This window comes from Myzus persicae, unplaced genomic scaffold, assembly GCF_001856785.1.
Source record: "Myzus persicae strain clone G006 unplaced genomic scaffold, MPER_G0061.0, whole genome shotgun sequence".
Classification (NCBI taxonomy): domain Eukaryota; kingdom Metazoa; phylum Arthropoda; class Insecta; order Hemiptera; family Aphididae; genus Myzus; species Myzus persicae.
Window position 1 is genome coordinate 1,285,333 of NW_019103933.1, and position 26,167 is coordinate 1,311,499.

At 28.4% G+C, this 26,167-nt stretch overlaps 1 protein-coding gene across 4 annotated transcripts; it reads right to left on the bottom strand.

The window, feature by feature from the left end:
* Positions 1 to 7,985: 7,985 nt before the first annotated feature.
* LOC111036509 (RNA-binding protein lark) lies at positions 7,986 to 17,915 on the bottom strand. 4 transcript variants are annotated; one of them, XR_002604783.1, is made up of 11 exons: positions 17,314 to 17,915; positions 14,873 to 15,054; positions 14,540 to 14,776; positions 13,989 to 14,128; positions 13,812 to 13,856; positions 13,578 to 13,716; positions 12,721 to 12,774; positions 12,463 to 12,659; positions 12,336 to 12,386; positions 9,071 to 9,211; positions 7,986 to 8,256 (listed from the first exon to the last, which is right to left on the bottom strand). XR_002604783.1 is itself a non-coding variant. In XM_022318533.1 (10 exons), exons 2-10 carry the CDS (start codon positions 15,041 to 15,043, stop codon positions 10,382 to 10,384), a joined length of 1,077 nt encoding a protein of 358 aa, XP_022174225.1. In that variant the 5' UTR covers positions 15,044 to 15,054; positions 17,505 to 17,915; the 3' UTR covers positions 9,748 to 10,381. The 4 variants fall into 4 exon arrangements, 3 of the variants coding, with proteins under 3 accessions (XP_022174225.1, XP_022174223.1, XP_022174224.1); XM_022318533.1 differs by lacking the exons at positions 7,986 to 8,256; positions 9,071 to 9,211 and adding an exon at positions 9,748 to 10,424 and having other exon boundaries at positions 17,505 to 17,915; XM_022318531.1 differs by lacking the exons at positions 7,986 to 8,256; positions 9,071 to 9,211 and adding an exon at positions 9,748 to 10,424 and having other exon boundaries at positions 17,314 to 17,914.
* Between the last annotated feature and the right edge of the window lie 8,252 nt (positions 17,916 to 26,167).

The window sequence follows — 26,167 nt, forward strand, 5'->3', positions numbered from 1 at the left end:
CTATTGATATTTGATATAACTTTTATTGAAAACTGTCCAGTAGTTTCTAAGTCTAATGTCTACAGAGGACAAAGAAACAGACAATCAGATACACATTAATTTATATTGTATAATATAAGGATATAATGTTGCATAAAAATAAAAATAAATGTATGTATAACCTAATATTAAATAAAATCCTTTTTTCCTCATCATAATTCCTCGATAATAAAAACGGTGGTGTGGTTTAACATACTACATACAAATTAAGACGTGTAACTACCTATATTATTCATGCAATTGAAATAGGTATACGATATGCGATATACCTATAATACTTATCTCGGTTCTTAGACATTTAATATTTTAATGTTCGGTAGGTATAAATCATATTATAATATATTGTGTAATTTGTTCTTCAAGGCTCATTCAAAGCAGATTCAGTGTATAATATAATAAAATACGACTACCTATCAGAGTTTTATATTAATTCTATGAATTATTCAGATGTTCGGATTTCAACTAATTAACCAGATAAACACAGTTCCATCTTCCATAATGAATTCAAAATATTTTTGAATTACAGACATATATTTATTTTTCGTGTTCCCGAAAAATAATAAGTAGGTGCCTAATTTAATTGAATATCTCAATACATAAATAGTATTTTCTTACTTACTTTGCAAGAACTTTATTTATATTCTATAGGGTGGGGGGCTAATTATGAACAGAATATCTAAATTTTTAACCGCTATTAAGCTTAAGCATATGTAATATTTATTTTTTCTAACATTTATTTGAAACATAGTATAAAAAAAATGTTAAATAAAATACATTATTTAACGAGTGTAGTTTACCTATGTATTTATAGTTTATACCTTAAATGTATAATAATATATATTATATAAGATTATAATTTATAATATATTCGTGTATGGTAATAAGTAAAGCGCGGATTTTTAGGTTCTTAAAAGCTTAAAATATGATGCTAATATGCTCTAAAAAAACCCTAAAATATTCTCTAAATATGCTTTACACTTTTAAATATGCTAATAATATGATTTTTTTTTTTCAAAATAATTCAATAAAATCAATATAATATAACTTTATAGTTATACAGTATACACTATCATTCCTTTGGGTAACAGGTAAATTATTTAAATATAAAAAATTTAAAATAATTCATACATAGGTATATAAATATATAATGATAATATATAATGATATATATATATATATATAAAAACAAAATATTTTTAGTTGCGATATTTTGTTGTAAGTAATCTTCTTTTCGCATACTTGACAATAAACTATATCGCCATCAGTCGTAAATACTGTATCGTTTGTTTTATTATACGGCTCTATCCACTGTTTATATAAATGTTTCATTTTTGGCATTTTAATAAAATAAAAATTAATATTAGGTACAACTAATTAAAATAAATCGTAAGATGTTAAACAATTTAAAAGTAAAAACAGTTCCTACCACGTTATCAGTTATCAAATACGATATTCTATGGGTACAATCACGGACTGAGAGGAACAGAATGACCAAAGTTACCAATTTGATTACAAACAAGATGATAACTGAATTATTTTTTATTTTTATCATTCTTATATCAAATTATTTATTTTTTCCTAGAAAATATTGTTGCTAGAAAAAATCACTAATCGAGAAATCAATAATTTACATGATGTTTTAGAAACAATAATGGAATATATTCTAAAATATAAAAATTGGCCAAATATTCTCTAATGTCCAAAATATGCTTTAATATGCAAAATAAATTTTTTCCTACGCACTCTTTGATGGATAAATCGTCCACATTTCTCATCCTCGTAGAGCTGCATAAAGCCAATAAAAATATGTAAAAACCTAAATATCCGCGCTCTAGTAATTAGTAATAACTATATATAGCCTTATAGGTAATCATATACGATTTACCTATACCTATCTTATATCTATTGTTTTTGCAAGTAGTTCTGCCGTTATGCAACATAATACAAGTAACATTGGGTGCCACTAGACCCATTTCAAGGTGGTTAGGTTAGGGGGGGGGGCGAATAAAAACTTTAAACGTTTCTCAATTATTCCAAATAGTTTTAAGTTTTCAATAATTTAAATTACTACTATTTATAATTTATATGGTATAGTAGGATAAAGATACTAAATAGATAAGTAATTTTTAAAGTATGTGTTTTATTGCCTCCATACTACAAGTTCATTTAACATAACAAATTTTGCGTTCAGAATAATACTTATTCCAATACCTACTTTAAAAAGATTTATTTTTAAATATTTTATATTTTAAGCAAGTTGTGAGCATTTTAAAACGTGGGGCTTTTAATATTATTCTTACCTTTTTCTAAAAATTACAACTAATTTGTTAAAATAGTTTTAAAAAGTTAAAAATTGTTAATTGTTATAGAAGTCTTACATTTAAATTTAATATATTAAGTCAATTCACTTTGATATAATAGTAGATACATAATATATTATGCTATCACTTTTAAAGGTCCCTAGGCGGTTGTCTGCTTCACTATATAATATTAAAAATAAGTAAAATTACAGAGTAAAATGAATTATTCTGAACGTAACATTTGCCATGTTACGCACTTATACAGTTATACGTTGTTCGACTTCGACAACTACACATGAGGGTCCTCTTAAGAGGTTATGGATAGACAATTCTTAGCACATATTGAGACAACAAAATAAAATATAAATTTATCAAAACATAAGTCATAACCATTTAACTTATTATATTAATATGCATAATATAAGCGTCAATACAAAACCAACAATAATATTTTTAAAAAAGCTACAAGGTATGGAGGAGGTGACTGTCCTCTTCACCCCTCACAACCCTTATATGGCTATTGGCATTTGGCTTTACATTTATACTTATATAATGTGCACCTAATTTATTATGTATAAGTAGGCATATTATTACAATACGATTGTGGATGTGGACAAAAATATTACGATTGCTATAGGTTGGTATCTACGCACTTTTCTTGCACACCCGTGGTGTATACAATTATAAAATAAAAGCAAATAAGCAATGTACGGTTTATTTTTACATAATATTGAAATAAATAAATAAACAAATTAATGAATAAACCGACGTGCCCCATAAATCTTTTAACATGTACACCACTTACGTATAAAATATATGTACCATATATACGTGAGATACATCACTGCACGCGTCAAGGGTGCAGATCACTGTTATTGCAGCACCTATCCTAGACGGCTGAACGTCGGCGTGACGTCCGCCATCGCCGCTGACAAATGGCAATAAGATTTATCGTACACACATAGTTTGTGCGAAATTTCTTTGGAAAAAAAAAAGAAAAGATCAAGCCGATCACACATTCCGAAAACGGACTAGGCATGTGACGGATCCGATGATTTTTTATTCGTATTCAAATCGACACAAAAAGTAGGTAGGTGCATAATATACATTATACACCTCATAGTACTAAGAGAACTTCAAATTCAAAACGACTCGACTATGATACTTTTGGGCCCGGGGACAATCAATTTTGGAGGCCAAATGAAACGAGTAAGGGTCTTAATAGGTTATCTGAATATTTTTTTTCTTCGGCGCTGTACCTACCATTTGTATTTGAATAATATACTTTAAATTAAACATAGCACATACTTTAGTGCCGTATGGCATTCGTAGGAGGGTTCTTGGGAGATATACCCACATACTCTTGAAATATTTGTAACTTTCATGTAGGTGAAATGCGATGAATGTATTGATTTTATACATTTTTTTTTGCGTTAAACAAGTTTTACAGTAAAAAATATCCTTGGAGAATAATACATCCTAAATACCATTATCTTTGGGGGTAAGGCCGTAGGGGGTGTACACACTGTAAAGAATTTCCAGACTTAGACTAGAACCTTAACACTGTACCGTTTGTACCTATACATATTAACAATAATTTAAAATGTACCTATATTTATGTGGTATATTTTAATATGAATGAAACAGTAGCAGGTTAAGAAAATGAAATTGTCACACAACTATTTTAATATAGTTGTTCTATCATTTAAATTACTGCTACTTTAGACTTCAAGATGATCTCTCCTGTCCCCTCTCTCAATTACCTAAATCGGTTAAATCAATAATGCCATTAAAATTATTTTTATCCAATTAAGGACTTTTTAACTTCTAGCTCTTTCTAACTTTTTAACCTAGATCGTCAATTTTATGTTAAGAATTTCTTTGTATTTTTTTTTTTTTAAATACCTTTTATATGTCTTATTTTTTGTTTGATATTATATTTCCAATTGTTATATAATAGTAGGTAGGTAACAACAACATTAAAATATTCAAATTTTGTCAAGACAAACCATTACAATCTTTTGAATACAATTAAACTGCGGTTATTTAGTTGTTTTTTGTAAATAAGGAATCGAGAAAACATGCTTACATAAATATTTCATAGGCTGTTCACTGTACAGTATCATGCAATAAATTACGAAAATATACCCTGTGTGATATGCTCAACGTTATTTCGTTAATTTATAGTATAATATATATTATTATGATTATTGTTAGGTAGGTATGTAGTATGTACACAAACATAAGTATCTGATAACTATAACATAGACCGCATACTACTAGACAAAAACTGTGTATAATAACAGCATGCGGGCTGCGTAACATCTTACATTGATGTATGCTGTCTTTACGAAAAAATACAATAATCTATAAATATTACCCTGCTACCCCGCGCTTACGAGTGATTGAGTAATCAAAAAGCGCCCCTCCTTTTCATACACTCATTGCATTTCTAGTTAGTATAATATAACTTATAACTATATAAGGTCTATGCATACTAATAACTAGCTACGTAATTAACTATCTGTGACCTGTGCAATGCAATATTTATTTTATAGATAAGCTAAAGATAATTGCATATTATGTTATAGCTGGGAACATTCAACATAATACCGAAGTACTTATATACCTACTTATTATATTCCTCAATATACCAACAGTTTACAGTATGGGCGTAGTACAACATTGTTGTATTTATTGATAATTTTTTCCCCTAGAAAAAAAGTCCGGTATATAAGTGTAATATTTGAAATAGTAAATTTGAAAAAACAAACTAAACGATTGTAATTAGGTTTTTAGTATCATTATGCATTACCATAATATACATAATATATTATAATGATTTCTCATTTTAATTCAGTATTAACTATCTTAACTAAACGAATTCCGGTGGGTAGGTGTACATGTATGTATAACGATATTTAAAATAATATATTTAACCGATATTGGTAGGTAGTGGGTACCAACAAGATAATTTATTAATTTCCTCAGGTAGGTAAATCATTTGGTTACAATTTATGTTAATACTAATTAAAAGTTTGAAAGAACATAACAACAGATTTTTCCTTTTACCTAATTATGTATTTATATGTACCTAGGTAGGTACTAGACTTTTTGGTAGTATATCTGCAGTTGCGCCAATGCATATGAATTACTTACGATTAGTACGAAGTTAGATGAAATTATACGTAAAACAAATAATAATAATAATGTTAGTTATTTAGTTGTAGTTATATTATTATTCTCGAGGACTTGAAATTGTACGTATATTATTATTATAATACATTGGTATAGGGACAGTGGTAGTGTGGTACACATAATACAATTTTTAGAACATTTGATTAATTTTATTCTACTAGGTATAATATATTATCTACATAGGTACTATGGATACCTATTGACATTCATCTACGATAAGTTGGTATTGAGTACAAATGGACTCGTAAGTTTATAACAATTTACAATAATATACATATTTTTATATGATATAAATATATACTACAGATGTCAGATGGTAATACCTAATTACATATTAATTACATAATAATAAATGCTATGTTTTCGGAGTGAATGAATTCAACATACCTGATAACTCTATGGTTACAACTGGTGACAATATTGGTTTAAAAGTTAAGCTGTAGTCAATTCTTGATATACTCAATTGCAACTTGAATATTACATGATGCAAAAAACCGTAAAGAAACGGCGTAAATGCGAATATGCCTTAATAGTAAAATAAGTTACTACCTACTTTTAAGTAACAACAATTTAAATAAACCTAGTAATATATAGACTAACAGATCGTCTACGCTTAGATTCGCCATCATTAAATTAAATTTCATCACCAACATTTTAGGTGCGGTGACTTACTCAATGACGACGTGCCTATGCATTCGCAACTTAGGTACATACAGGTAAGTAAAATTAATTGCCTACTTCTCCCCTATTTTGATTAAAATACATTTTACCTATTATTGTTTAGTATAAATGTTGGTAAAATGTAAAATCTATATTGACACTCACAGATGTATGCAATAGCAGCTAGCCAGTTGGAATATAGAGAATAGAGGTCAATAGACAATGTATCCAATTTATTCATAAACCCAAACAAGACACAAGAAGCAACCAACCGATGATGAAGGAAGAAACCTCATTATTTCCAAGAGCTTTAGATATATTATTGACCCCCCTATACCTTATTTAGATCAATTTATACATAGTATTTTAAAACAAATCGGGCTATTATATAATCAAATAGGTAGGTACTAAACATTGTTCATATGTACAATGTAGCTAGTTCCTACCTACATAACATGATTTATAAGACCCTTATAAGCCCTTAGTATTTTCATCAAAACAACCTTTGCGACTTACAAAAATGGGCAGTGTCCTGAGGTTGTCGGAGACCGATGAATTCCGGCCCATTAATATTGTAGCTGTAGGTTAGTTGCAGGCTGAAGCCCGATAATGGTAACACAGACGATATTTATTGTTTAAAATATTTTTTTGGATTGCAATTTTTGGACCCTGAAAACGTCATAGACTGCTTTACTGACGACTTTTTGGCAATACAGAATTACTGAAAATGACCAGATTGTGAAATGTACAGACTACATTATTATGGCAATAATATTAATAATTAATTTGGTGAATTTATATTGTGATATTTATATACTATAAATAGCATCTAAGATATATTATATAAAACTAAAAGTAATGGATACAATTACTATACATTACCTATTGCATATTCTTACATACCTCTCATAAGCCCGGGCCGCGTTATTTAGGGATTGGGCCACAACTCACCAATAATGAAGACAGGTAGGTACTTCTATAATGGCTTATTGGCTTGATTTAAACATTTTTTAAGATTAAGAATTTGCTGAATTGAAAAAATGTTCCGACTGATACAACTTACCTACTTACATTTATGTCAGGCGTATAGCCATCTCACGTTCATAAATTAATTTAGAATATGATCGATCTACCACCTAATGACAATTGCACGCGGGTGCGTAATATAGATGATTCGGGCGTTTCCAATCGATTGGTGTGGAATATACAAGTACTCGTGACCATTACTAAACAGTAAACACACAGACGAGAGTAACGATAGAATTGCCTAAACGCAACTCCTTAAAAATGACGTTTGCAGGGGTCTACAGGTTTACATGTAGGTACCATCACACATATAAAACTAGATAAAGGACTGCATATCCATTCCCATAGGAACTCTAAAGTCGTGCGGCTATATTATAACAGGGCAATATTTACAAAATAACTCAATAGATAAGATATATAAATATATTAAGAATACATGTATTATGTATATAATCAACCATGTAATTTTGCCCTGAAGGCATATGGCAGCCTACTTCAATATTATTCCGTAGTCAGCTATGTAGTTGTTATAAATGCCTATGACAGGTATGGAACAATGTGCCTCATCAATATTTTTGAGTTGTCTTCAACCTATTTTGGTTAGATAACTAGCGCTTAAAAAGGATTGTTCTGTCATATTAAGGCAATAATAGATAATCTTTACTTCATAGGTTAAAATAAAATTAATATCATACAGTTAAAAATTGTCAAGTAACAGAAATATTTGTAAAAATATAAGAATAAATAACTAACAACAACGAGTATACTATTTATGTTTATTTCAAATATCAAAAATCATGAAATAATTTATTAAGCTCCCCATTTTTAGCTTAATACTAGATATTAATATGATTCATGAATGCCAATTAATATTATTGACAAGTCTCTATAAATGGTCAAAAACCAAACCCACTTTCCAGAGCGTAAAATCAACTTATAATATTCAAAAACATGTCAAATTATCATTTTTCTAACATAATTTAGGGCATTATCACTTGAAACACTTGTACTCCATTCATAAAATACGGAAGCCCTGAAACATAAATATAATCAATTTAATCAAAATATAAGACAGACAGTCAGAAGTATTGGTATATATGACATTTTTCATTATGTAAGTATATAATAGTAACTAGTTTTAATATTTAACTCTGCAGTAATAGTTTGTATGTTTGATATTCAAAATTTAGATAACCTCAAACTTTTGGAGCAATTACATTTACACTTACACTAACTTTATTACATTTTACAAAGAAAGTAAAATAATTATTAATAATTTATAACTTGTATCAAGATAAACTTGATGCTTGAAAACATTTTTTAGATTCATCTAAATGACACTGCATCCCATGTTTTAAACAAATTAATTCAAAATTAAATATAACGTAGTAAAAATAACCATATTATTAAAATAATAAATATATAGGCTTTAACTTAAGAAGAGACCACTTCTACTATGTGTTATACTTCTTAAAAACGTATAATATAGCACATTTTACATTCACAATAATCAATTTTATTCTATTATTTTTAGAATTAGACTGAATTGATCTATTATAAAATGTATAAATATGATAAATATATTGAAAAATTTAATTGATATTTTAAATTTAAAATTTATAAAAATGTAGTTTTAATAACTTGCTTCATAATTAAAATATCAATAATAAGCCTCTGGATACCCTGGAAAATATTCTTAGGCAAATTCACTCTAATTTAAAAAAATAAGAGTAGAAATTGTGATTATTGATCATTGTGAACTTCAAATTTACTGTGTTATACAATTTGTAAGACGAGCACAACACATGCGTGAGGAGCCCTCTTAATAATAATGATAAACAACAAACCAATGATAATCATTAATTACGGCAAATATCATATACGTCAGAAGGTGACATTCACAACAATGATTCATATTAAAAATGCACGGATTTGTAGTATGGCCACTGGTCAGTGTTATCCACATTCAGCCACATGTTATTAATATTCTGCAACATAATAACCAACATCTTAAAAATTTTTGAAATCAAAATGAATAATATAACAGTTAAATATTTTTAATGGTTTGAATTTTAACATGAATTCATACTCTGACATCAGACATCACTTTCTGTATTTTAATAATGAATACAAAATTGTTGATGTCAAAATCATTATTTACCGATTGAAAATGGCCATTTCCAAGAATAAATATTTACCGCACGGATTCAACCACGACGACCAAGTTTTTTTGGTAAATTGGTAAATGAGTGGCCCGTTTCAATCCAATGATATTGAAAATTGAAATACACACAGACGAACAAATTAAATTAATTTAATTTTTGTTTACCTAAGAATGAGTATTTTACACGAATCGCAAACGCACCGGCTTCGTTCAAATAGTCCTCGGAACATCGTACGCACCGAACAGTGTACGAAAATATCACGTTTTCGGCAAACTACGAGATCGGTCGGCTGTAACGGTCAAACTAAAAAACACTTAACTAATATATAAGAGAATATAGGGACTACAAAATTAGAGATATTTATTATACTTATTTTTATTTTATTTTATTATAATTTTTTACAATGAGAATTACAATGTAATGTCATAAGATTATTTGGGCTTACAATATTAATAATTAATTTTAGTAATTTAATTAATACATTAACCTAACTGTAAAGACCTTTGACTATAAAGGCTTACATTCTAATTTTCTAAAGAAAATTTGTTTAATAACTCGACAAACAGAAATTCCAGAAATAATTGTTAATATATGATTGATGTGATTATAGTGATATTGAAAAAAAAACATAGTCAATGAATCTTAAAATAATTCTAGAAAATTATTTTGTTTACATCTAAGGTAGAAAATAAGAATCAATATAAATAATCTAAGAGCCCAGATAATTTAACCATTTATGTCTAATTCCTATAAATAAAATAAAATTGTAATTTGTGACACTAAGAAATTATACTTTTTAATTAAACCTAAAAAAAAAAACCTATGTAGACAAATAATCTTATTAAGATTTCGTAAATATAATTTTGGCTCCTTAAAAACTTGAGCCGATTTAAATAAAAAATTGTTGACGGTCAGCGATGTGTGAGTGTACGGTTATCCGATCCGGCGACGCGAATATACGGCGGCGGCACGATAATATATACACGGTTTTTTTTAATACGGCGTGTAACGCGACGAACCGCGAGATCCCGAAACTCTGACGGAAAAAGAAAAACATAATCGGGGATTAACCAAATACATAAATATATATACATACATACATACATTCACACACAACATACATACACACACACAAATAAAAACAAAATAATATTTAGGTTTATAAACATGCACAATTAAATAATTTAAATAAATATCAAGTATTTAATACAAAAGCCAATACAAGTGTATATCTCAAGTAAAAAGCAAAAAGTAGTATATTATAGTTTGTTTCATACAGTTGAAAAATCAATTTAATGAACATATTGTTGTTGACTTTATATTGACTTCTGGCTATCAAGACATTAAGAGAATGTTATAAAGCATATGTATTGTTTCTCTCTTGCTAACACACTACACATCAAATATTATGTTGTACCTTAGTATTTTTTTATACTAGGGTGAATTTTCCTATTTTCACATTTAAAATAAAGGCAAAAATATAATCAAGGACCCTTCAAAAAGATTTATGATAGGTATTTTAATTTCGTAACGAGAATTTTAAAGCTGTAAATTTTGTGTATTAAGTAATAATATTAAAATAATGGCAAAAATCTGAATTTCATATAAAGAAAGAAAGGCTTTGGTGAAATAAATATAATATTTTTTCATATTTTGTTTTAAAGAAATATTCGGTTACCCTTGTTAAGTTATAGATCTTAACACACATAAAGATAACAAACATACAAAGATAAAAGTTATAAAAATCTATAACATCTATTAATGGAATGAAGTTTTTTATTTTCTGAGAATAATAATGTCGTTTGATTATTTTGTCACAAAATAATATTAACTGACCCCTAAATATCAGGCTTCTTAACGATATATTTTTGAACCTCAATAAATTAATATTTCAATAAAATGATGTACCTACTTATGACTAATAAACAAATTGTTTTAAAATATATAACACAAGACCTTTGGCATTAAAATCAGTTGGTAACTCGAACACCCAATGGCCAGAGGCAATTAACTAAAAATTAATTTTGATTACAAATATAATAAAACTATTCATATCTAGATTTCTGAATAAAAAGTTTGCAATATTGATATCATTGAAGAAGCCATAATATATATAATTCCTATAATATACTACATTTTATTTTTCAATGAAATAAACTAAGTGTAGAAGAATTTAACAAGCTTAAGATTAACAGAAAATTTAAAAGAAAATGTTTGAAGAGTTGTGAGTGAAGCTGACTTGATGTTAATAATTGTTAATATAAAATTTGTTTAAATGTGCATTTTAAAGTTTAATAAAAATTACTAATTCATATTACCTAAGACATTATTTTGAGATAAAATTCAAAAAAATGTGTTAATATTAGTGCAAATTTTAAGTTTTGTATGCAAAGATTATCTACTTCATAAACAAATAAATTATTGAATTATATTAAAAAAATGTATACAACTATTATTTTTTAACAATAATGTATAATAAAAATTCAAAAATTTTAGTGAACTATTCTATTTAAGAATAAACCGAAAACTGAAACCAATTACACATTTGTTTTGGTTTACACATGACCAATGACTAGAGCTAATCAATTGATTAATAGTTATATTATTATGTTTCATAATAATCAAATGATTTAGCCTAGAAAAAATTATTGATCAATCAAAAACAAATTTGGAATAATCATTATTTTTAACAGCTAACGTTAATTGAGTATAACAATATATTTTTAAGTCAACCGAGTTGATTGGTGATCAGTTTTCATGAAATAGTTTATTCTTATTTGGAATAGAGTATATATTATTTATTTTAGAATGTAATTATAATAATAAAATATAATCAATTTATTTGTTCACTTGGATATATAAATCATAAATAATATTATAACTATATTCAATCCACATTAAAAAGGGTAATTTAAATTTAAGTAGATTTAAATTAAAACAAACTTACCGGCGATCATCATATGAATCCCTAGAGAAATCGTCATATGCATGAGATGAACTATAAAAATGGTATACAGATATAAATATTATATTGAGAATAAATTATATAGGTATATTGTAATATTAATACTAACGATGTACGACTGCTTGACAATGGCGATCGGCGCGTGAATACATAATCTTGATCACGCATGGTTGTTCCAATACGTGTGGATGACGGTAAGTAATCGCGACTAGATGGCATTCTTGGCATTCTTCTATCCATGCCATAACCATCAGCGGCTGTTCGCATAAGACTACGATCATAGTAACGGTCATACAAGCCTTCAGTCTAAAATCAAAATTATTAATCAGCATATATGATAAATTACTAAATATTATTTAACACTTACTTCATACATATGACCACCAAGTTCAGAGTGTGACAACATTGAATAATCTTCCATCTACAAAAGGTAAAATGTATAATATAATATTATAAATATATTAAATTGTAATTAACTTTTCGAGCTTTACATTTAACTTGAACCTAACCATTAATTGTTATTGTGAACCAAAATAATTACTTAGGACACAAATTCTACTACACTTACATATTTAAACTAAAGAAAAGAACAAAAATTATATTTTAATATTATTATTTATTAAATTATTTTATAAACGTAAATAAAAAACAAAGTTTTTATACTTGATTATTGCACCAGATAGAATATCAAGACTAATAGAAACATAAGAAGCAATAACCAGTTACGTCCAGTAATAGCCCCCCTTCCCAAAACAAAAAAAAGTTCAAGTGTGTTTTCATTAAAATAAAATTTAGAATCAAATTCCAGAAATATTCAAAATTTGACAATGTCTCATGTTTCATTAGTCTTGTTACGAAAAAATATAATACTAAATTTTTTTAAAATTATTATTTCTTATGTTGTAATGTTTAATATTATAAATAAATCAACACTCAAACAACAAATTAATATAGTAATTATGCAAAGAAAACTGAAATTTAATCTTGTGATTCCTTTGACTAATACTTATGATGAAATAGTTTGAATACCTCTGAATTAAATTAATCTTTGACTTTTTAAATTCAAGTTAATTATTTTAAATTTCAATTATATTTTCCAAAACAAAAAATGTAATTGCTAGTAATATTTACTCATAAGTTTTAAATGTAAAAAAATTTACACTTGAGTCAAAATTAAAACAAAATTTAACAGTATCCGTTGAAAGAATAAAACGTATTACTTACTCTTGTCATATCGGTTTTTAAGCCAGTACCGTAAGAACCAAGAATGCGATCACGAACAAATGAAGGTGGTGGCGGTGGTGGATAAAGCAGGGCACGTGGTGGAGGAAGTGGTGGTAAAGCATCTCTTCCATATCCGTACCTAAAAAAGATCAGTTTTAAATACAATTTTTTCTATTTCGTTAAATAATGGCTACGAGTTAAAGAACAATGTGCGAAATAATTTGTAAGGCTCACCCTTCACGACTGCACTCCCGAGACCAATGGCCACCCTTGCCGCACCTGAATCAAATTTCCCGTTTCATTTTTAATGAAATTCATTTCATTTTTATTTTATATATCAAACAAAACATGTGACTAGCAAGTTACTTCTAAACACATTTTCTTTACACTAAACAAATAAACAGTTTGTACCTATAACACTGCTCTGGCATGCCCATTCCAGGTCTCTGACGAACACGGCTATTAGAAATTTGCACTTTGATTGGTTGACCATCCAACATATGTCCATTTAAATCTTTAATGAGTCTGCTTACATCAGTCGAATCAATATGCTAAAGTTAAATAAGTCAATAAAAAAAATTATAATGTGATAATAATATGATTCCTGCTACAAAAAAGATTGTATCTACTTTTCAAGTTCAAATTTTTATTTTCGATTTGGTGGAACTGTTTTTCTGAACTTCCAATGAAGGTGTCAGTAATTGTATCTTATTGCTTAGAATATCCTTAGTTGATTTATACTACAATCAGTTTTGTTGGAAATCCAGAAAAACAGTTACGCCAAATTTTGTAATAATACAAATATTTGAAACATGTTAGAATTAATGAAATATATTTGATTTAAATGAACGAATGGGTACAACAGCATACATAAATATATATACAAATATGTAATTGATATATTGAAATATAATGAATAAATTTACAACAAATATAAACACATATAATAGATTAACTCTTACCACAAATCCATAAGTTCTAACAATGTCACATTCAACAACAGTTCCGTATCTGCCAAATAATTCTCGTACTTCATTAGCCTTTGTTGTTTCAGAAAGATTTCCTACAAAGATTTTTGTAGTTGGGGTATTGGGCCCACGGCGACTAGTGGCAGCTTCAACTTTCATGGCTAAATCATTTACCATTGAACCATTCAAAGCTTTGATAGCTGCACGGCCAGTGTTATCATCGTCCATATGCTAAATTGGAAAATTTACATTTTGGGATGAATAAAATATAGACTTATAATATGTAATTGTAATTGTGATTGTTATTTATAATTTTCAAATACTTACAACGAAGCCAAAATTTTTCATTACATCACATTCAACAACTTTGCCATACTTTTCAAACAGTGGTCTGATATCATTAGATGTGGTCTTTTCAGAAAGATTTCCAATAAAAATCTTAAAAGTCCGCACACTGCTGGTATTAAAACTTGTGTTACTTTCAGTATCGGACGGCATTTTTTCTTTTGCTGTAAATCATAATGTTTTACAATATAATAATGAATATTTTTAATGTTCATTAAAAAAATGGAGTTAGCACACATAGTGTGGTTCACACATTATTGAATATTTTACCTAAATGACCTTGGATTGAAATACAGTTTTTCAGGAAGTAAAAAGAGTACTGAAATAGATATTTGAAAAATTTCAAATCTAACACCTTTTGGTACAAGAATACAGAACATAATTTGCGACCTTATTATCTACTAGGTACATATTTAATTTTATATTATTTGTATATGTTTATGTATAAAAAAAAGGTTTTCTCAAATTTTAAACTTGGATATTTTGACTTTAATTCACATAGCGCATGAGCATACCTCCAAATTGTTAAACAATTGAAATTTTCTTAAAATGTGTATTTAGTTAAAAATTATCCAGTATTTCCCATTACCTCTTAACAATCCCAGTTCAACCCAAGATCATCTAGGATGGAATATTTAGGTGTACCTGTTAATAATAAAAAAGTTAACAAAATGAGTAATTACTCAAATGCTAAGAATATTGTTTATAATACCAAATTGTCTCCTTGGGCAGTAAGATATAAAAGGAACTGAAAGTAGGGAGTCAACAGATATAGAATTATGTTAAACAAGTCGTGATATTTAAATTTTATTTTTACCAAAGTATATACTATATAATAATATGTAAGTAGGTACCAGTGTTAAGTAAAGTATAATATTTTACACAAAAAATGTATTTTCAATAGTATTGTAGTAGGTAATTTGTTTAGTTAAAGGCCCCCCATTAAAAGTTTTAAAATAATGGGTGAGATGGATGTACAGCATATATTCATAAACATAACTAAGGAAAGATAACTTCCAAGATTGTTTATAATTCACTTAGATCTTACAGTAAACACGTTTAGTTAAATAATATAGGTACCTAACTTTATTTTTGCATTGCTATAATTTAAAAAAACCTAGGTATGCACCTATTATTGTTTAATACAACCTAACACATAAAATATCTAATTAGAGATTCAGTATAAAACCACAATACAAATATTTGGAAACAGTAAATTATACTTTAAATAAAAACATCAATAGGCACATTAGGTAATAATTGCTCAAATAATTGTTTTTATCTGGTAGACACTAAATACTCAAGTCATTAAATATTGACTGTTGATTGCCCAGTTGATTATGTATATGATTAGTTTTTTTATACATCATATTTTTAAATTGTCATTATTGCATAGAGGAGATACATCGATACATAATATATGATATTATACTTAATATCAAGCCTAATATGTATATGTACTACATACATGACTATAGTGGTATTTAAAAACCAAAAAATAGGTATTGGAGAAATGTATTACAATAATATTGTATGGGCATTAAAGTATATCAAATATACTTTGAGATGTATTATCAATACGTAAAATATTAATATGCAACTAAGTATTTCGTAATAGTATAGAAATAGAGATAGTACCTAACTCGGTTGGTAAACGTTAAACAACTTTGTTAAATGTGCATGTTTTATTATGTTCCTATGTAATATTCATATAAATTAATAGGGTTAAAACTGTATTTGGTTGACTGTCTCCATAATCACCTTATTTTTCTATCAAAATATGAAGTTTTAAATTTAAGGGCATAATAGTGTGACGCATGTCTATCTGTATGATCAAGTCAGTACCTACTCAGTAAACCAAAAGATTGTTTATTGTAAAAACGGTATGATATACAGATTGATAATACCTCGGATAATACTTTAAGTTTGTGACAATCAATAAAATATAATAGTAGTACCCAATACACAATAATTCTCAGTAAAAAATTGAGAATTATTTGATACATTGCTGTTTGGAAATTTATAAGGTAGTATATCGAAGCAATACTCCAAGCAAAACAACACATAGATGTTTTTGGGAAATCAAGTGAATAAAAAATAGGTATACATACCTACATGAAAGATTTGATGACTATTCATCAATGGGAGAGATATCACATACACAAACAATTTAACATTCAATTACATTAGGACGACTAATGAACATTGAGTATCAATTGAAAACGATTCTAACACACAGCCAGGGTCTGATCGAGAATTACGAATGCCAAGAAGTACAAACCGGAACAGAGACTATCGAGAGATTTGGCCAACGCCAACACCACTTAAAACGCAGAGCGCAAGCACATTGGAACTCCGTTAACAACAATCGCGCGAGTGGGACAACGCTGAGTCGGGGAGACCCGGCGGCTTATAATACTGACCGGCTGTCTCCTCGGCAACGGTGTCTTCTTCAGTGGTACAGTCAACCAATTGTCTGCCCCGTTTGTGGTCAAAATCTCGCATTTCTCGTCAACACTGTGATGTGGATCGAGCGTTGTCGTTTCCGTTGTTATTTACACTACAACTGTCGTGTGCGTTCAATACAACAAGGGCCACCACGTCATACACTCACCACACACGGACGATACCCGACAGAATGCACCAGCAGCAGAATCGGCGGCGTCAGTCGATCGGTGGCTGTAGCGTAGTTGTTGCGGCGTGCACACGGCGGCCAAGACGAGTTTACGTTACGTAGCGAAGTGTCTGGACCTCGGAGAGAAAACGGCGGCGAAAAGCGACCAAAAATCACGAACAATTCACAACAAAAAAATGTTGAGTCGTCGACGCACGAATGGAACACAAGAGAAGGCGGTGGCGGCGGCGGCGGTGGTGGTGGGTCGTGGGTGACGGGTCTGGTGGGAGTCGGAGAGAACCAATTCTCGGATAAAACGTCAGTGTTGAGTGTACGGAATAGCTAAGCTCGTGTGTGTGCGTGTACAAGTGCGTGTGTACACGGTAAACTGTGTACCTTAGTGTAAATGCGTGTAACTGTGTGAGTGACGGTGTTGTTGATGCATGGAGCGCAATGAGTCGCCGATGGCCACCACGCCGCCGGGAGAGGGGGGCGATTGCGTTTGTGCCCGCTCATGGAACAACTGAACGCTTACCTCCGTCGTTTGTTTCTTCCATGAAATTCTTACGGGACAACGATATGTCGCGCTGCTGCAGCCAAAAAATACTATTGAACTAATCTGAATGAAAAAATATATGATGACTGATGAGTTAGATCCATGGACTTCGATACCCTAAATAAATATGAATTCATGCTTTAAAAAAATGATTGGATATACTCTGAAATGGATTGTTTTCTTTATAATTTACATCTTACGATTTTCAGGATCATTATATAGGCAACTTCTTATGCATTCGACAATCGGTCATTTTTTATCGTGTTGATCGTCATTCTGAAAAAATAAGTTACCCCATATTTTTGTTTATTAGAAATGCAGGCAAGAGCCCAAAGTTATATTATATAAATGAAAGTACATTTAGGTACATCATACAATAATTTAAATTCACTAGCTTCTTATAATATTATTCGCAAAAATTAGTTATGACTTATGACTTATGAGTATGTAATACATAGATGTTGATAAAATTATTACAAGCAAAACAAGTATAATACATCTATAACAGAGTAATAATAATACAAATAATAATAGCAATAATAATAATATTAATAATAACACTATAACAGTAATAATAATAATAATGATACGTGGACTAACTGATCCAAAATGACGGGTTTTTATTGGCAATTTTCATCATTCTAATGAGGGGTTGGTTCATGGAATAGTTCGTGATGCATATAGAAATAGTAAAGCGGGACTTATCCCTAAAGAAAACCGATGGGATTTTAAAGTTGATGCAACTTAAGGATGGCGGGAGAGACAATTATTATACTGCCTCTGTATTTATAGTAGAATTACCAAAATTCCACAACTTAAAGAAGAACTTTATTTTTTAATAACTATTATTTTTTTGATGGCATTAACTAATGATTTTTAATAATTAAATCAAAAAAACAAAAAAAAAATAATGTTCACAAACTGATAACTTTAATAAAATTATATTATGTAACCCAGATAATAGTAAAACTGAGGCACAGATAAAGTTCTTCTCTATGCGTTGCGGAATTTTGGTAATTCTACTATAAATACAGAGGAAGTAAGAATCGTTGTCCCACGCAAAACAGTTTTTATTATGTTGTATATTTGTAAGACGCTGATGGCACATGCGAGCTTAGCGTCCTCTTAAGTACTTTATATGTCTTTAGTTTTACATTTATTTAAATTAATTTAGAGCTTGGTGCACTTGGCCTAGCACATCCTATATGATTGGTAATGTTTTTTCCCAAAATATTTTTTTACATTATTATTATTAAGGCTTCCACTACAAAGGTTATTAGCCAATAGTTTTTTTTTTTAAACAAAAACAGATTTGATATTTATATACATATACGATTGAAAGAAAAGAAAAAAATTTACATATTTACAATTTAGTTATTAATTGTGTTTACAAGTTAGATTGACTAAATTCGAATTTGTTGATGAGGTTGCGTGTAGTGATGATCTTGATAATATTTAAAATTTGTAATTCGTCGAGGATTTTCTTGATGTGTTGAGAAATTTGCGTACTGGTTTGTATGTGGGGCATTCTTCAAGTACATGTTTTATAGTGATGCGAGTTTGACATATGTTACATATAGGTGGATACTGGATGCTCTTTGCTGATAAGGAAGGAGTGTGTAATGAAGATATGGCCGATTCTTATACGAGTGATCGCGATATCATGACGTCGGCTGAGGTCCGGGGGTGTATACCACTGTTTCACAGAACTTTTTATGGACTTGAATTTGTTGATATAGATAGAATGGAGTCCTAGTGATGTTGCCATGACAATAAAATTTTGTTTTCGACGGACGTGATAGTATCATACTATCATAGGATGATATTTTGTCGATGGTGTTGTTGAGTAAAACTTTAGAAACGAGGAAGGCAGCTTCGTCGGCCATTTCGTTACCTTTTATTCCTGTATCTATTTATTTATGATTATTTCAAAGTTTCAAACCGATTTTAAAGACAAGTTAATAATCTTTACTGTGTTTTTATATCGCATTAGAAGCTACCTCGGGTTAGACACCCTTGACCATAGCTATTAAAATTGAAAATGTAATACAGATTACAGGTACATGAAAATTAAAATATTATGATTTTTAAGCAAAAATTTGCAAATTTTCATGATTTTAATAAATTTTGTACATTTTTAAAATCGTAATTATGTATTTATGTATTTTTGATGTTTTTTAATTGAAGTATGAAAAAGTTATGTGAAACATAGTACCTATTAAATTGTCAAGCTTTATTATTCAAAAATAAAAATGATATCAATATACCATACATTCATACACAAAACATACATCAATGTAAAACTATTACATATTCAGATATTTTGATATTCAACGATCCGCTCAAAATCTAAAACAAATTTCAATCAGTCTAAAATTGGAATAGATTCCAGAGTGAGAGTTCTAACATAGTAGCACTTCCAGTTAAAATATATTACGAATTACGATTTACAAATGTATTTAATTTAGGAGAAAATTATGACATTAATTTTCAATATTTAGAGATAATAAATTCAATATAATAATATGTGCAATGTGCAGTGTTCCTACGATCCTACGATGTTATTTGTGGTGTACAACAATAATAATTGATAATCTAAATGTACATTAAGGATGTAAATAACTAAAAAATGTGCCAATAACTTACTGCTTGGACAAATCTCCGTTGACCGTTTTTATGTATTATAAAGTAAATTAAGAAACGTTCTGGTTTGATAATTTATAATGAAGAACCTGCGTGTAATGATTGGAATTTGTTTTTTTTAAAACCCGTTAGTCTAACAACATTCTCACATAATATTAATAATATTTAAATAAATATTTTATGTATCCTGTAGAAATAATTGCTGAAAATGTATAAAAAATAGAAACAAAAACTAAATACAGAATTCCCATTGAAAACACTGTAAAATGAACGCTATAAGAAGACAACGATCAAATAACGATTCAAATACTACTTTTAATATAAAACATCCATTAAAAAAATTAAATAACAAAGTAATAGACTTAGTACTGGCTCAATGGGCTCATGCCGCTTAAATCTTCTCGATGTAAATTGTAAAATATTATGATGTGAATTAAATTATTTTTATATATTTACTATTTATTATAATATGTTGTAAACTTGTTGAATATTTTTAAACTTAGCACTTCAGCAGTATTTCTATGAACTAATAAAAATATCATAATGAGTAACCATAATACCTAACTAAAGGCTGTTATACCTTTTCGGTTTATAATACCTATAATACATTTTTTGAATATTCAATATTGTAACCATTATTACTTGTTATATTTATACATAAAATAATTTAGCTTTATTTTGTAGAAAACTTGATAGTTCAGCATTTTTATCAGAACACAAATTATTAAAAGCAATAAAATTTGTAAGAACAATTATGTATTATGCAACCGGAGGCAACAAGTTTAGTCGATAGTTTGATACACTGGATACAGTATCCACCATCATCGTGGAATTTCCATCAAACCAATCAGACGGGTCGAACCATAATTTTTCTCTCCAAAAAGAGATAAATAGCACAGTTTTTTATATTACACACATACTGTGTATAGGACATTACTACATTAGTAGAGATGGTATAATATATCTAATTTTACCGAAGTCAAAATAGTGTACTACGCCTAAATAAAAAACGAGTTTTTTTCGAACCAAATACGAACGTGAACTCAAAAATCACCATAAACCAGTTTTTCAAATAACTGCTGGTATTGAATAATTTTGATATCAGGATCTATAGGTAGCGTGCGAGTTGAACTTGACTAAAATGCCCTGTGCGGATCATCGTTAAGTATATAATATGGATGAAACATTGAAACTATAATAAGTATAATATGTTACATTTTATGCATTACGTCAATACTGCAGACGACGCGAAGGCGAACAAACACAAAATTAAACGCGACATGCGGCATAGATAAATTTTTAAGCAAGTATGAAGTAGTTACATTTATGTTACTATGTGCAAAACACACGATACATTTTATCAGTGAAAGCTTCTTCCATGAAGGAGAACTAACAATTTTATTTTTTTATGGATGTGAAGTATTTTTTTTTTTTGTGAAAGCTTTTTGAATTTATAGTTGCTGTAGCATATCTAGTACAAAAAAACAACAATTATGAACACTATAAGAATAAAACATATCAACTACATAATTTAATATTTAAAAAACATCTAAACTCAAGAAAATTTTAAATTTATTATAATATTATGTAATTCGTATTATTAATATATACCTATATATACGAAAAAAATTCCATATATAATTTTCAGTGTAACTTAGTGATTTTAACTTAGGTCAGTACCAACTACAATATTGATACATATCCATCCGATATGGATATCTAAAATCCGGTCCTCACCAAGAAATATTAAATATTGTCGGCAACACATGTTTCTGACATTGTCGTCGACCATTGACCAATATTTATGTTACTGCTTATGACGGGAAATCGATAACACTGTCGATACTATTTTTTCATATATATTATAATATAGTTAAGTATAAAGATAGTGTATAGACTTTGCCTTGATTTCCCTTATTGTTTAATGTGTATAAATGTATCCAAAGGAAACTATATTAACTATGATTTAATTAGACATTAGACTACAAAAATACTTTAATATTTATATAAATTCAGTGAACAAATGAGATGAATAATGTTATTTATGTCACACTTTAACAAAACTTAAATTGTTTATGCAGGTTGAAATGTTGGAAAATGCCCTTATTCGTCCAGCGGACAGTAAAATATATATGTATTATTTAATTACTAAATTTAGTGTATAAACATTATATTATCGGCCATATTATCCAAACAGTATAAAGTGCAGTGTAACCATAAATCTTATGCGTCTTATAGTAATTAGTATTTATACTTTAGTATTATAACTTATAAGGTGTAGATAAATATATCATACATAATATATTATACTATATATAATTTATATTTTAAATATAAGAGTATGCGTATAGATTGTGTATATATTAATAAAGAAAAAAAATGTAAGAGTAAGAAATAAGAATATATATTTTTTTTTCGAAAACAAAAATAAATAATTGGTCTGTATCAGGGATAGGCGACCGCATCCGGCTCTACCTTATTTTTTTATCTGGCCCTTTCTAAATTTTAAAATTACTTCATACAATTTTAACGTTTATATGTATTAAATACTATTTATAAATTCCGTTGTTCGTAGATAATAAATTCGTACAATAATCCTATGGCAGTTGAGATCGAAGAGCAAAATACTTAACTTTAATTAGAATTATGTGAGTCGCTAACAGATCCATGTTATCTACAAACGAGATTGACGTGTGCTCTTGGAAACAATTACCCGTTGAAAAATATCCACTATTACGATGTTTCACTGATTTTCCCTAAGCAGTAGCCTCTTCAACCAAAATTCCAAAGTCTTCAAAATAAATATTTGGGAATATGGCTAAAAGCCCCATGATTAGTATTCACTATCTGTAAATACAAAGTCCATCCTTAACTTCAAATTTTTTTTAAGCCGCAACTGGCCATGTCCAAACTAGATTGTTGAAGAACTTTTTTTCTTAAATATCCGATCACCAGTCATCAACCATCACATTACATTGACAATTGATATATTATGTAATAATATGTAGTTTGTTTTCATAATAATTTGTTGTCAGTGTCGTGTTTTAATAATAAACTCTAATAAAAGAGAATCAACATTGCCATAATTAAAATTAACACATAATATAATTTATTAAGGTTTTAAAATATGCGATTAATACACCCACAGGTCAGCACTCACTAAATATGCATACCGAAAATTCACGAAAATAGCACTTAACCGTAATGTAGGTACCTCAATTATAATTCATTATATCTAATTATTAGTGTTTACCTAATTAGTATCTGAGAAAAATGGATATCCCACGCCCTAAAAAATGAATATCCTTGTTTTTCGTATATTGATTAAGTAGATAGGTACCTACCTAAATCGGAACAACGAAAGAAAGTTGGAGCTTCATAAAAATATAAAACATAAACGTATCCAATTTATTATCCTATCAATCCAATCATGTTTATAAAGATTTCTTTTTTTAAATATTTATATAATTATACCTCATTTAAAGTCTGAATTTGATTACTAACCAATGCAATATCAAATATTTGAACAGTAAGTAAATATTTTAAAAAAATCGTTGTTTGTATGTTACATATATAAAAATTTATTCGATGTCAAATAAACCTTATGTTTGAGTATGCCTACATAATTAAAAAATGAATATTTTTCTGAGTTGAGTTTGTTGTTTTTAAATTTGTACTAGGTACCGAAGTTTTTTTTCATTTTTTTTTCGTAGATAATTTAAATCCTTCATCCTTTAGAGACACTCAGAAACTACTGGACCGTCTTCTATAAAAATTATATCAATAGATTCCTACTTTCTAGAGACTCGGGGAGTTTTGATACCTTTTTTTTCAACCCCACAAATTATTATTCATTTATTTCTGTTTGCAATTAAATACACGAACAATTTTGGCGATTCAAGGAAGGTTTGGATAATAGATCGGATCAGACACCGGTTATTCTAAGGTGGCTTACCCAATAATAATAATATTAAAATCATAACCGCATATTCGTTTATTTCGGTGGAAGTGGGTTCTCCATATCAAATTCATTATTTATCTCTGGGCAGCGCCGGGCAATACAGCTAGATGATTAAAAGTATTTTACATTAACGTCTAACGAATTCCTAAATTGATTTGATAGCTTAAAAAAATAATGCAACATTATATTGAGAATATTTAGGTACTTATAGAAGATGATTTTTTATGCTAGGTAAAAAGAAGGTTATATGTTTTGAAAATTCAAATTAAATAATAAATATAATTAAAAATACAATTTACTCTGAATGTGTAAATATAAATATCATGTAAAGGTTTAGTTGAAAATGGAGGGGGTAGATATCTGTTATAGCCTATAATAGGTAATGGTTTAAGTAGTATGAATTCTAATAAATGAGTAGTTGTTGACAGATAGAAAGATGGGACACGTGCGAAGTGCATACGTATTACCTATATGTGCTGAGGTCGAGATTTATTAGGTCGATAAGTTGATTAAACGAAAACTGCTATTATAATGAGTTGTTCACACATTTACATCCATACATATTATAATATCGTTCAGACATACGAATTGAAAAATTAAATAAAATCACTAGAATAAAATATATATGATTTATAATTTAAAAAAGACTATTCAATTTTAAATATAATATACTAAAAAATAACTCATTACATTTTAATATTTTACATGGTCTTAAATTCATAACAGAATGGTTGTTTTTATTGAAATCAAAAGTATTTTAATGCTGTAGTTTATACTTCTATAAAACATAAATATAATATTATTTGTATTATTTCGAATTGTATCAATATACCTGCTACATAATTTGTTAGAATTTAAAACAGGAGATATATAAATGTTTGAAGCACATTCAATGATATTGATACTATAAAATACTTACATTTATCCAATACAATAATAAATCGATAGTATAAAATGGAAATGGGTAAAATCGTAAATTACGACATCTTTAAACATAATTTGACTATTAGCCATTAGGTAGCCAATAACAAGAGGGTAAATTATGTATATACTAGTGGTCAATATAATACGAACTAAAAAATAAAGAATAGATTAGTTTTGATTTGATATTAGAAAATTTTACACTACGGAGTATAAATAAAGTTATTATAAAATAAAATATTTAAGTCTCACTTGTATTGTTTACGAATATAAAATATGTAAACGGAAGGTAATCCCGATTACTTATACTCATAGAGCTCATCCAAAATATGTACTGTTAAATAATCAATAATGCTTGAGTTAGGATAACCAATATTTATTCTTCGAGTAGGTAGACTAGGTAATCAATTCGTGCACTCCGTAAGCAGTATACAACAGTACACCGGGGCTATAAATACTAAATTAAAAGATACCAAAAAAATATTTTACCTATCGTGAACCTTATACTCATTGTTTTTAAATGTACCAATAACGATGTGATTGAACTTTTTACATTGGTAAAATCACAATAATTTTCTACTA